At 43.1% G+C, this 13,938-nt stretch overlaps 1 protein-coding gene across 1 annotated transcript in view; it reads right to left on the minus strand.

Moving 5' to 3' along the window:
• Positions 1-4,971: 4,971 nt before the first annotated feature.
• The window catches only part of GDE1 (glycerophosphodiester phosphodiesterase 1), a 24,800-nt gene continuing 15,833 nt past the window's right edge, over positions 4,972-13,938 (minus strand). The window contains exons 5-6 of the mRNA XM_007104083.3: positions 7,090-7,301; positions 4,972-5,600 (exon numbers count right to left, since the gene is read on the minus strand). Of these exons, the coding sequence (XP_007104145.1) occupies positions 5,453-5,600; positions 7,090-7,301 (360 nt within the window). The 3' untranslated portion in view covers positions 4,972-5,452. The remainder of the gene's footprint in view (positions 5,601-7,089; positions 7,302-13,938) is intronic.

Below are 13,938 nucleotides of genomic sequence, written 5' to 3' on the forward strand. Positions count from 1 at the left end.
CCGGACGCGCAGGCTCAGCGGCCATGGCTCACGGGCCCAGCCGCTCCGCGGCATGTGGGATCTTCCCGGACCGGGGCACGAACCCGTGTGCCCTGCATCGGCAGGCGGACTCTCAACCACTGCGCCACCAGAGAAGCCCAAGGTAGCACTTTAAAAAAATATATATTTATTTATTTGTTTTTATTTTCGGCTGTGTTGGGTCTTTGCTCTGTGCGCGGACTTTCTCTAGTTGCAGCGAGTGCTGCGCAGGCTTCTCATTGTCGTGGCTTCTCTTGTTGCAGAGCACGGGCTCTAGAGCGCAGGCGCAGTAGTTGTGGCGCACGGGCTTAGTTGGTCCGCGGCATGTGGGAATCTTCCCGGGCCAGGTATCAAAGCTGTGTCCCCTGCATTGGCAGGCAGATTCCCACCCACTGCGCCACCAGGGAAGCCCAGTAAGGTAGCACTTAATGGTACCTCCCTAAATTCTCACAGTGGGAACTTTTTCATAGCATTTATGTGTCTGATCAACGGTGAGATAGACCATTGGGAGGAGCTCAGGTGTGGAGCAGAGGGGCCCTCTACTTTGCTCATGACTGCACCTGCCTGATAAAGAGTAATGCCTTACACTTGTGTGGTGTTCTGATCCACACAATGCTTTCCCCACTTCCATCACCTGGGGATCTTGTCATAAAGCAGATTCTAGGGAATTCCCTGGCAGTACAGTGGTTAGGACTCAGCGCTCTCACTGCTGGGGTCCTGGGTACTATCCCTGGTGGAGGAACTAAGAACCCACATGCCGTGCTTTGCAGCAAAAAAAAAAGCAGATTCTAATATTCTAATTTGTGAGTTCAGGGATGAGGCCTGAGAGGAACACACCCTGAGTAGTATGGTTCTGGGCTCCTCCAAAATTTGTTTTATCTTCATAACAACAGTATTATAATAATTTATAATACATTTTTCAAAACACATTCACTTTTTTTCCCCTCATTTGAATCTCATAACATTATTGCTGTAAGACAATTGGTGCAAGTATTATGATCTCTATTTGACAGATGGAAACTTAGGCACACACAGGTTAAGTGGTTTGTCTGCGGTCTCATAGCTAGTGAGTGGCGGAATTGAGACTTGAGCAAAGATCAGAACCAACTAGAGGGCTTGTTAAAACACAGGTCCTGAGCCTGACCCAGAGTTTCAGATTCATTATCTCTGGAATGGGTTCTAAGAATTTGCATTTCTAGCAAGTTCCCCCTTATGCTGATGTTGAATAACTGTCTCCACGCTATTGTGATTTATAAGAAATACATATTTGGTCTTTCAGGTGACCGAAATATAGGTCTCATATATATTTGGGCTTCGTCTACAGTTCCTGGCTCAAAGCTCCCCCAATCCTTGGAATTTCCTAAGCGTTGAGTGATAAAAGTGTCTTTTTGCTGTGAGAAAGGTGACTTTTGGAAAGCACCTAAGGTTGGGGGCCTGGATGTCAATGGAGCCAACCACGTGATTAGGGTTGGAACTTTCACTCCTAACCCCTTGATTTCTGGGGAGGGGATAGGGGCTTGAGGTTGAATCAGTCGCCATTGGCCAGTGATTTAGTCAAACATAACTATGTAATGAAGTCATCTTAAAAACCCAAAAGGACAGCTTTTTGCCCTTCTTTTTGGAGAGCTTCCATGTGGGGGAAACAGAACACTTCTGACGCTTCTGTGTGCCCCCATGCCTGGCCGGGAGGGCAGAAGCCCCTTTGCGTAGGACCTCGCCCAATGTATGTCTTCATCTGACTGTGGATTTGTATTCTTTTAATAGCCTTCCATAATAAATCGGTGATCTAGTGAGTGAATGGGTTTTCCTGAGTTCTGTGAGCTGTTCTACCAAATTAATCAAACCTGAGGAGGGGATTGTGGGAATATCTGATTTATAGCCAGTCAGTCACAATTGCGGGTAACAACCTGTGCTTGCAGCTGGCATCTGGAGGGTGGTTGTCCGGGACCTGAGCCCTTTACCCTTGGAATTGGATTCTATCTCTGGGTAGATAGTGTCAGAACTGAGCTGGATTCTGAAGGACCCTGCCTGCGACTGAGAATTGCTTGTTGTTGATGTGAGGAAGCCTCCACACACAGAACACACTAGAATTGGGCCCAGGAACCCCTTTCAGCCTCAAAGGACAACATTCTTTGAGAACCCTCTGCCCAGCTGATATCTATCCTCTTCTTAACACTTGGTGTCCTGCTGTCAGATTTTGAGCATAATTTAAAGTTTGATGAAAGAACACACAGGTCATTAATCTTCAGTATTTTTGATCAAAGAAATCAAGTAACTTTGCCCTACAGTAACCGTCACTCCATGCTAAGGTTTGAGTGGATGTCTGGAACACTTCATGAACTTCCACCCTGCCTTGTCCTCAAAGCTGTGGTTGACTGTCCTGTTGAAGCATTATTCCCACTTCAGGAAATGGTGTCATTTAGAAATTCTTGTCTAATAAAGAGCATTCATGTCTTAGTGAAATTCTTGTCAGGACAAGATTGCACGCTCATCTCCAAATAAGAAAATGAGTATCGTTTAATGAAGTAAGCAGTGGGTTTCTCAAGCCTTTTCAGGTAGCCCTTCCAGGTTATCTGTCCCCACCATTCTGAGAACACAGGGCCAGTCCAATGAACAGCAGAGGATGTGATTTTTATCCCTATTGACTTTCTTGGAAAGAACGCTATCTTTGGATGGCTCATTTGTTGACGCTACTGAATCATTACACTCCCAAATCTTTACCTCACTCTAGGTCTATATCCAGGTTCCTCAAGGAACTTTCCAGTTGGCTATCCCACAACTCATTCTTCCAACTTTTACTGTCTGCTGTGACAGGCGCTGCAAGGAGTGCTGGGAATGTTTCTCATGACTGAGCCCTTGCTAAGGGCCAGAAAGGATGATAAGCCTGGGTTTAGAGTGTGGGCTCTGGAATTATATAATCTGGGCCTGAATCCTTATCCTATTACTGTCCTGTGACTTTAGGTAAGTTACTTAAGTTACTTAACTTCCTTGGGCTTTGGTTTTCTTCACTGTAAAATGGGATTATAATGGTACCTTGACCTCATGGTGTCGTAGCAGAGTAAACACACAGAAAGCATTTGAAACAGTGTCCAGTACATGGTAGGCAGCCCATAAATCTTAGTTATTAACAAGCATTTTACACGCACTCTTTCCTTTAATCACAACTACCCCTGCCGTGGTACTAATACTGCCCCAATTTTAGAGATGAATTCAAGACACTAGCTATATGACTTGCCCAAGGTCATATAGCTGGAGATTAGGAATTCAGATTTAACTTTTTCTGATGTCAAATCCTGTTGTTGGGACTTCCCTGGTGGCGCAGTGGTTAAGAATCCTCCTGCCAATGCAGGGGACACGGGTTCAAGCCCTGGTCCGGGAAGATCCCACATGCCGCAGAACAGCTAAGCCTGTGCGCCACAACTACTGAGCCTGTGTGCTGCAGCTACTGAAATCCGTGCTCCACAAGAGAAGCTGCCACAATGAGAAGACTGCGCACCGCAACGAAGAGTAGCCGAGTAGCCCCAGCTCACCACAACTAGAGAAAGCCCACATGCAGCAAAGAAGACCCAATGCAGCAAAAAAAAAAAAAAAAAAAAAAAAAATCCTGTTTTTAACCCCTTTACTAAACCTTCCAAGTAATTAACACCTTCTTTCTTCATCTGAATTCTCCATTCTTCAAGGCCCACGACCACCTTAGCATAGGATCTCAATCCTTAATTGGCCCTGGCTGAGTCAAGTGCAATACGGATTTGGGACAAAGGTCAAGAGACAGAGAACTTCTGGCTCTCAAAAGGTCTTCACACCACAGAAGGGATGTTGTGAACTCCGTGCTGCCCCCAAGAGAATTTCTTCCCTGTCAGTTGCTGTATAGCCTCTGCAGGTAAGCCAAAGCGGGAATTCAGTCCACAGATGTTTTCTTTGGTCCCTTTCTCTTCCTCTTGTCACTCTAGCCATAACGTGGCATGGAAGTCATGCAGTTTAGATATCTATTCCATTCACTGAATCTCTGTTCTGCTGTTAATTTTAAAATTCAAGAAAATTCATTTGTAAACATCCCAAGCCTCATTTATTGCCCTCCTGCCAACACCAACTATAGCAAAAATCAGTCGGCTTCTCACCACCATCCAGCTGTGTGGGCTGGTGGCCGAACTGGGTGACCCATGAGGATTCAGGAGGGAAGCTGTGGGCCTGTGATCAGGGCCAGATAGGGCTGAATGGTGGGGGTGTGGGGCAGCTAGAGGAGAGAGCGAGCTTTGCAATTTTCTGAAGACTCAACTGCATTTTAAATGATTCCACTCAAGTTCACAGTAAGACCCCTGGAAGCTCACATGGGAAAGAGCAGAGCTGGGAATCCAGGGCTCTACGTTATAAAGGCAGACAAGGTGAGTGGTTCTCTGAACCGACTGACCTGGACTTGAACACCAGTTACACCAAGGAATTTGAGAGCTTGGGTAAGTGACTTTAACCTTGCAGTACCTCGGTTTCCTTATCAGTAAAAAGAGATGAATGTCTCTGAAGGATTTTTGTGAGGGTTAATTAAAATAATGCATGTTAAACCACTGAAGTTCCTGGTAAATAGTAAACAAGAAATTTTATCATGAGATCAGGCTCTATGTCACAGCTGTAATTTCTGGGAAGACCCTTCCCTTCCACAGATTTTAGTTTTCTCATTTGTAAAATGAGGCTAAGCCTAGATGTCCCTGGAAGTTTCTTCCAGTTCTGTCTGTGATCATCTGCTGTAGAGCAGCTTGAAAGGGTACAACTCTGCCCCCTAGTGGTTTGTAGCTCTTATTTCTAGATACCATAAACAATCCCTCAGACTGACATCAAGACCTCCTTACCATTTTCTTTGCTTCACACCGATGTCTCACCAGGGGCCCTGGCCACTGGATTGGAAGCAGCAGCTCCCTTAAATTCTTTATGTCTTAGGATATGATGCTTGGTACATGGTTTTCCCTTAGTGCTCCTTTTAATGATTTTATTAGTATGGTCACAAGTTTGATGTCTACAGTACATTGATAACATAGCTGGATACAAATATTTTAAAGAAGTAAAATTATGTAAGTGTGTCAAGTTTTAAAACGTCAACTCTGAGTGATCATGCATTTCCCATGCATTTGCATCTGCACCCCCAAATTGCACAATTCAATCTGTGCTTATCTTCACTGGGTTTCAGTGTGTGCCTCAGCTAGGTCGGGGCAGGAGTATTGTGCCTTTTTGCAGACTCAAACTTTCAAGAGCATCGGTTTTGAACTCAGGCATTCCATGGAGCATGGTGGCAACACTGGGTTTTGCTTTGGTTTGGGTAAATACCCAGTTACCGACTACTGCTTGTGTGAGCCACCTGATCCCCCAGGGGCTTGGGTATATTGATTTTCCTCCATGAGGCCAGCAGGCAGTTTCTGTACCCGTGTTTTCTCCCTGGGGGAAAAGTCTAGAACTGAGGTGTGCAGTCTTCCAACATGCTGTCGGTGATATAGCTGGAACCAAGATGGGATTCATAGTAACTTTTTTCTTCAAAAGTATTAACAGTCCAAGCAACAACATGAATGCCTTTAGCTGACCACTTCTTCAAGTAGTCCCTGGAGAAAGAGGAAAAACCAACCTTGTTAGAATAATGCCAATTGTCTCAGGAATCTACAATGGTCACTAAATATGGTGTTCGCTGAGTACTAACAGCCCCCAGAAGGAGCCTCTTAACTGGCCTCCACACTGCAGCCAGAGGGTGTTCCAAAACCAGCATAAGCACGTCCTCCACACCGCTGTGGCTTTCAACGCTTCGGCCACTTGCTGAAGAACCCCCCACCCCGAACCCCTACCGGAGGCTGTACCTAGCCTAGTCCCACCTGTCTCTTTGGCCTCATCTTACACCACACTCCCCCACTTTCTTTTCTGTGTACTCTGTGTGCATACTGATTTTTCCTGCAGTTCCTTGAAAGAACCAGGCTCCTTCCTGCCACAGCACTTTTGCACGTGTCTTCCCCTCTGACTTGGACCTCCACCCCCAATCCTCTCATTTCCTACGTACCCTTCAGATCTTAGCTCAGCTGTTACTTCCTTGGGGATGTTTTCCCTGACTCCCTTGACTAGGACAAATTAAACAGCATATGTGCACTGTTCTCCCTTACACAGCATTTATCTTAGCTCTAATTTTAGGTTTATTGGATCTTTATTTGATTAGCATCTATCTCTCCCACTTGATTACAAACTCCATGAGGGTAGACTGTGGCTTTCTTTCTTTACCACAGCATCTTCAGCTTCTTAATACAGTACCCTGCAATACTGCAGGCACACAACAAATATTTATTGAACTGAATGCACACATGACTGAAATAATATGAAACTTAAAAACTGTAACCACCTGAAATACACAGATCTAACTGCCAAAATAAAGACTCAGAGATTGCTAGCAGGTTAGGGAATGGAAAGTTTCCTGGAAGCAATGGAGTAGAGCCTGTAACATATAGGGGAGCAGGAGGAAAGTTGGGATAAAGAGGTAGGTGTCCACAAGACATCTTCATTGTGGTTCTGCCCTGGATCCTATGTTGGTTTTTTTTTTTTTTTTTTTTTGTGGTATGCGGGCCTCCCTCTGCTGTGGCCTCTCCCGTTGTGGAGCACAGGCTCCGGACGCACAGGCCCAGCGGCCATGGCTCATGGGCCCAGCGGCTCCGCGGCATGTGAGATCTTCCCAGACCGGGGCGCGAACCCGGTTCCCCTGCATCGGCAGGCGGACGCGCAACCACTGCGCCACCAGGGAAGCCCCCTATGTTGGTTTTTAAAGGGAGCCAATCACAAGGAAATACAATCTCTCTTTCTCTGTCGTCATAGTTTGGCACGTTTATTTTTTCTTTAAAATGCACTAAAACCCAATATTTGATCAACTTGTTTTGGAAACAATGCAATACGCCTAAACTCTTCCCACCTAAGAAGCTAGTGGCATTTCAATTTAATAAAGGCATGGTGGGCTTCGTGGGTGGGAACCAATCCAGGTGTCCACTGTTAATCCTCCCTTGTCAAGAAGAACATTCAGGAAATGTATCAGGAGAAGATAAAAAAAATCTTCCAACTTACGGAGATACAAAATCCTTTTGTATGAGGAAAGCTGAAATTCCACACAAGTACCACAAGATATTATGCATACTCCAATCGAGCAAAATGTCCAATGCCACAAATATGGACAGTTTCCAGAAAGTATCAAAGCGTGGTTTCCCATCTCCTGTATGGCTAAGGCTCCAAGGTCTGTGAATTAAAGCTGTTACTACATTCTGATCTGCTTGTCTCATCTGAAAGGAATTTTGGAAAATAAAGCAATAATCATATCTTAAGGCCAATACTTCTCATTTGTTCGTTAGATTTAGCCAATGTACTCAGTCTGTACAAGGAGGTATGCTGCCCCCCATGTCTACTAAATAAATACTCCATCAAAAACCCTTTGAGAAAATAATGTGTTGAATGTAAAGTATTTAATATATAGTATAAATGAGAACACTTCCTCCACAATCCTAAAAGAACTGCAATACTATCTTTAAAATGAGAACATTATAACCTCAGGGTCAAATTTTAATGTCACAAAGAGTAACTTTCAATTGGATATTGATTTAAATTATGGCCAGAGATAATTAGAACACAATGAAGATGGAACCATGATCATTTCAAGATGGGCTGGTTAGCTTTTGATCCTTTTTAGAGAAAATGGCTGAAAAAAAGTTGTGGGGGGTGGGGAATGGGGTGAGAAGGGAGAGAAGTGGGGGCAGGGACGAGGACAGAGCAACGGACAAATGGGGGATATGGATGGAATTCTCTTAGTCTGTGCTCTGTGGTCCTCTGGGAAAGGTATCACACATTTTAAAGGCCTCTGGTCAAGGAAGTTTGGGAAACACTGATCCAAATGTCTAGAAGCCCCAGGACACTATTCATCTCAATGACAGTTTATATCCCAGTAGGCTCCACCCTTACTGCAAAATTTTAAATACATGCTGTGTTGGTCACTGTTGAAGAACCAACTCATTATTTTGGAAACTGGTAAATAAAGGACAGGATTAAGCATTTATTTGCCTATTGGGTAGCTAAATAGTAGACGAGAGATCCTCTTTATAGAAGTATTCCATCTAGGTAATACATGAAGAAGAAATGATAGACTTAAAATATTGACACTTTAAAACCCCTAGTAGGGACTTCCCTGGTGGTCCAGTGGCTAAGACTCCGCATTCCCAATGCAGGGGGCCCGGGTTCGATCCCTGGTCAGGGAACTCAATCCCACATGCTGCAACTAAAGATCCCGTGTGCTGCAACTAAGACCCGGCGCAGCCAAATAAATAAATAGATAAATAAATATTAAAAATAAAAATAAAACCCCTAGTAAATTGCCAGAGCCGGCCACTGGCATCAATAACAGCTGCTGACAACATGACGAGACAACCCGACATTATGCGCTCCCTGATGGAAGAAGACCCTTGCCTAAGAAATTATCTTGCCAAGAATAATTGAACCTAATCTGATCAAGCCTTCAGCTCTCACTACCAATTTATAGGAAATATACAGAGGAGATGAATGTGTTAAATTGTACCATGGCATAATTAGCAAAATCCAGACTTTGTTAAATAAACTCTACAAAACAACCTGGTTTCTTCAATAAATACATGACAAGGGGGATTTATACACTGGATATTTGATGATCTTAAGGACTTCTTGTTAATGGTTTTAGATGGGATAATGGTATTGTGGTTGTTAAAAAAAAAGGAATCACTTTTTAAAGATACTTAATGTAATTTTCATGGATAAAATTATATGATGTCTGGAATCTGCTTCAAAATAACCCGGGGGAGGAGGCAGAGTCAAGATGGCAGTGTGGGAAGACGTGGAGTTAGCTTCTCCCCACAATGAGGGCGCCTGCTGGCTGCTGGTGGGGCACTCTGACACCCAAGGAGACGGAAGGAACCCCAAAGTGAACCAGTAGGATGTAGGGGGACTGAGAAGGGAGGAGAAGTGGAGGCCAGACAGGATCTGTGCCCCTGAGGCCGGGGAGATCAGGAGAGGTAGGCAGGAGGGGCCTTCCAGGAGGGGGGGAGAGGAGCGGAGGGTGATCAACCGGCCCACTCGGGCTGGGGAGCCTGCTGAGCTCCCACGTTGATCCCCTGCCCTCCAAAGCCCCCTCCAGGATGCATGAGTCCTTGGGGGCATAGGAGAGAGATCAGGGAGATCAGGAGAGGCAGGCAGGAGGGGCCCTCCCAGACCAGAGGAGCAGGAGAGGAGAGGAGGGCGTTTGCTCCACCCACTCGAGCCCAGGAAGCCTGCTGGGCTCCTAGGTGAGGTCCCCCGCCCCCTGAGACCAGGGGTGGGGGGGGCCTCGCCTGGGCCCCTTCTGTTCCTTGAGCCTAAGGCCCACCCCCCACAGCCCCCAGGGCCTTTTCCAGCCCTGTGGGTCCTGAGCATAGGCCCCACCCACCACCCAAACCTCACCCTTGCTTGGGCCCCGCCCCCCACAGCCAAGGCCTTCCCCCCAGCCCTTTTTTTAAAATTTTCCCTCCTCCTCTTTTTTAGTATTGTGGTACTGATGTACCTTCCAGTTGTTGATTCATCTATATTTTAATTTTTAATATTCTTTCTAACATATCTGGTAGTTTCCTAGTCTAACTTTATTTTTTACTTTGTTATTGTTCTCTCTCTCTCTTTTTTTTTTTGCCGCCCCACGTGGCTCACGGGATCTTGTCACGAGCCCAGAGTCGGCTGAAGCTCCTGCAGTGGGAGCTCCGAGTCCGAACCACTGGACTAACAGAGAACCTCAGACCCCAGGGAATATTCATCAGAGTGAGGTCTAACAGAGTTCCTCATCTCAGCACCAACGCCCAACTCTACCCAATAGTCTACAAACTCCAGTGTTGGAAGCCTCAGGCCAAACAACGAGTAAGAAAGGAACACAGTCCCACTCATTAAAAAAAAAAAATGAGATGGCAAAAAAATATGTCACAGATGAAGGAGCAAGGTAAAAACCTACGAGACCAAATAAATGAAGAGAAAATAGGCAACCTACCAGAAAAAGAATTCAGAGTAATTTCAATGATAGTAAAGATGATCCAGAATCTCAAAATGGAGGCACGGATTGAGAAAATACAAGAAATGTTTAACAAAGATCTAGAAGAACTAAAGAACAAACAGAGATGAACAACACATTAACTGAAATGAAAAATACACTAGAAGGAATCAATAACAGAATAACTGAGGCAGAAGAACGAATAAGTGAGCTGGAAGACAAAATGTGGAAATAACTGCCAAGGAGCAGAATAAAGAAAAATGAATGAAAAGAATTGAAAACAATCTCAGAGACCTCTGGGACAACACTAAACGCACCAAATTTGAATTATAGGGGTCCCAGAAGAAGAAGTGAAAAAGAAAGGGTCTGAGAAAATATTTGAACAGATTATAGTCGAAAACTTCCCTAATATGGGAAAGGAAATAGTCACCCAAGTCCAGGAAGCACAGAGAGTCCCATACAGGATAAACCCTAGGAAAAACACACCAAGACACATATTAATCAAATTAACAAAAATTAAATTCAAAGAAAAAATATTAAAAGCAGCAAGGGGGCTTCCCTGGTGGTGCAGTGGTTGGGAGTCCGCCTGCCGATGCAGGGGATGCAGGTTTGTGCCCCGGTCTGGGAGGATCCCACATGCCACAGAGTGGCTGGGCCCGTGAGCCACAGCCGCTGAGCCTGTGCGTCCGGAGCCTGTGCTCCGCAGCGGGAGAGGCCACAGCAGTGAGAGGCCCGCGTACCGCAAAAAAAAAAAAAAAAAAAAGCAGCATGGGAAAAACAAAAAATAACATACGAAGGAATCCCCATAAGGTTGTCAGCTGATTTTTCAACAGAAACTCTGCAGGCCACAAGGGAGTGGCAGGATGTACTTTAAGTGATGAAAGAGAAAAACCTACAACCAAGGTTACTCTACCCAGCATGGATCTCATTCAGATTCGATGGAGACATCAAAAGCTTTTCAGACAAGCAAAAGCTAAGAGAATTCAGCACCACCAAACCAGCTTTACAACAAACGCTAAAGAAACTTCTCTAGGCAGGAAACACAACAGAAGAAGAAGACCCACAAAAACAAACCCAAAACAATTAAGAAAATGGTAATTGGAACATACATATCGATAACAACCTTGAATGTAAATGGATTAAATGCCACAACCAAAAGACACAGACTGGCTGAATGGATACAAAAACAAGATCCATATATATCCTGTCTACAAGAGACCCACTTCAGACCTAGGGATACATACAGACTGAAAGTGAAGGGATGGAAAAAGATATTCCATGCAGATGGAAATCAAAAGAAAGCTGGAGTAGCAATACTTGTATCAGATAAAATAGACTTTAAGATAAAGACTGTTACAAGAGATGAGGGACACCACATAATGATCAAGGGATCAATCCAAGAAGAAGATATAACAATTATAAATGTTCATGCATAGGAGCACCTCAATATATAAGGCAAATGCTAACAACCATGAAAGGAGAAATCGACAGTAACACAATAATAGTGGGGGTCTTTAACACCCCACTTACACCAGTGGACAGATCATCCAAATGGAAAATAAATAAGGAGACACAAACTTTAAATGAAACAATAGACCAGATAGATCTAATTGATATTTATAGAACATTCCACCCCAAAGTGGCAGAATACACTTTCTTCTCAAGTGCACATGGAACATTCTCCAGGATAGATCACATCTTGGGTCATAAATCAAGCCTTCGAAAATTTAAGAAAATTGAAATCGTATCAAGCATCCTTTCTGACCACAACGTTATGAGATCAGAAATCAATTATAGGAAAAAAACTGTAAAAAACACAAGTACATGGAGGCTAAACAGTGCACTACTAAGTAACCAAGAGATCACTGAAGAAATCAAAAGATACATAGAAACAAATGACAACGAAAACATGATGACCCAAAACCTATGGGACGCAGCAAAAGCAGTTCTAAGAGGGAAGTTTATAGCAATTCAATCTCACCTCAAGAAGAAAGAGAAATCTCAAGTAAACAATATAACCCTACACTTAAAACAATTAGAGAAAGAAGAACAAAGAAAACCCAAAGTTGGTAGAAGGAAAGAAATCATAAAGATCAGAGCAGAAATAAATGAAATAGAAATGAAGAAAACAATAGTAAAGATCAATAAAACTAAAAGATGGTTCTTCCAGACTCATCAAGGAAAAAAGGGAGAGGACGTAAACCAATAAAATTAGAAATGAAAAAGAAGAAATCACAACTGACACTGAAGAAATACAAAGGATTATAAAAGACTACTACAAACAACTATACACCAACAAAATGGGCATCCACGAAGAAATGGACAAATACTTGGAAAGGTATAACCTTCCAAGACTGAACCAGGAGGAATCAGAAAATATAAACAGACCTATCACAAGTAATGAAATTGAAACTATAATTTAAAATCTTCCAACAAACAAAAGTCCAGGACCAGATGGCTTCACAAGCGAATTCTATAAACCATTTAGAGAAGAGCTAACACCGATCCTTCTCAAACACTTCCAAAAAATTGCAGGGGGAGAAACACTCCCAAATTCATTCAACGAAGCCACCATCACCCTGATACCAAAACCAGAAAAAGATATCACACAAAAAGAATATTATAGCCCAATATCACTGATGAACATAGATGCAAATATCATGAACAAAGTACTAGCAAACAGAATCCCACAACACATTAAAAGGATCATACACCATGATGGAGTGGGATTTATCCCAGGGATGCAAGGATTCTTCAATATATGCAAATCAATCAATGTGATACACCACATTAACAAATTAAGGAACAAAAACCATATGATCATCTCAATAGATGCAGAAAAAGCTTTTGACAAAATTCAACATCCATTTATGATAAAAACTCTCCAGAAAATGGGCACAGAGGGAACATACCTCAACATAATAAAGGCCATATATGACAAACCCACAGCAAGCATCATACTTAATGGTGAAAAACTGAAAGCATTTCCACTGAGATCAGGACAAGGATGTCCACTCTTGCCACGCTTATTCAACATAGTTTTGGAAGTCCTAGCCACAGCAATCAGAGAAGAAAAAGAAATAAAAGGAATACAAATTGGAAAAGAAGTAGTAAAACTGTCACTGTGTGCCGATGACATGATACTGTACATAGAAAATCCTAAAGATGCCACCAGAAAACTACTGGAACTAATCAATGAATTTGGTAAGGTTGCAGGATACAAAATTAATGCACAGAAATCTCTGGCATTTCTATACACCAACAACGAAAAATCAGAAAGAGAAATTAAGTAAACACTTCCATTTACCATTGCAACAAAAAGAATAAAATACCTAGGAATAAACCTGCCTAAGGAGGCAAAAGACTTGTACTCAGTAAACTATAAAACACTAATGAAAGAAATCAAAGATGACATAATCAGATGGAAAAATATACCATGTTCTTGGATTGGAAGAATCAATATTGTGAAAATGACTATACTATCCAAAGCAATCTACAGATTCAATGCAATCCCCATCAAATTACCAATGGCATTATTCACGAATTAGAACCAAAAATTTTATAATTCGTATGGAAATACAAAAGACAAATAGCCAAAGGAATAGCCGAATAGCCAAAGCAATCTTGAGAAAGAAAAACGGAGTTGGAGGAATCAGGTTCCCCGACTTCAAACTATACCACAAAGCTACAGTAATCAAGACAGTATGGTACTGGCTCAAAAACAGAAATATAGATCAATGGTACAAGATAGAATGCCCAGAGATAAACCCACGCACACATGGGCACCTAATTTATGACAAAGGAGGCAAGAATATACAATGGAGAAAAGACAGCCTCTTCAATATGTGGTGCTGGGAAAACTGGACAGCTACATGTAAAAGAATGAAATT

The sequence above is a fragment of the Physeter macrocephalus genome, chromosome 14, assembly GCF_002837175.3.
Source record: "Physeter macrocephalus isolate SW-GA chromosome 14, ASM283717v5, whole genome shotgun sequence".
NCBI lineage: Eukaryota > Metazoa > Chordata > Mammalia > Artiodactyla > Physeteridae > Physeter > Physeter macrocephalus.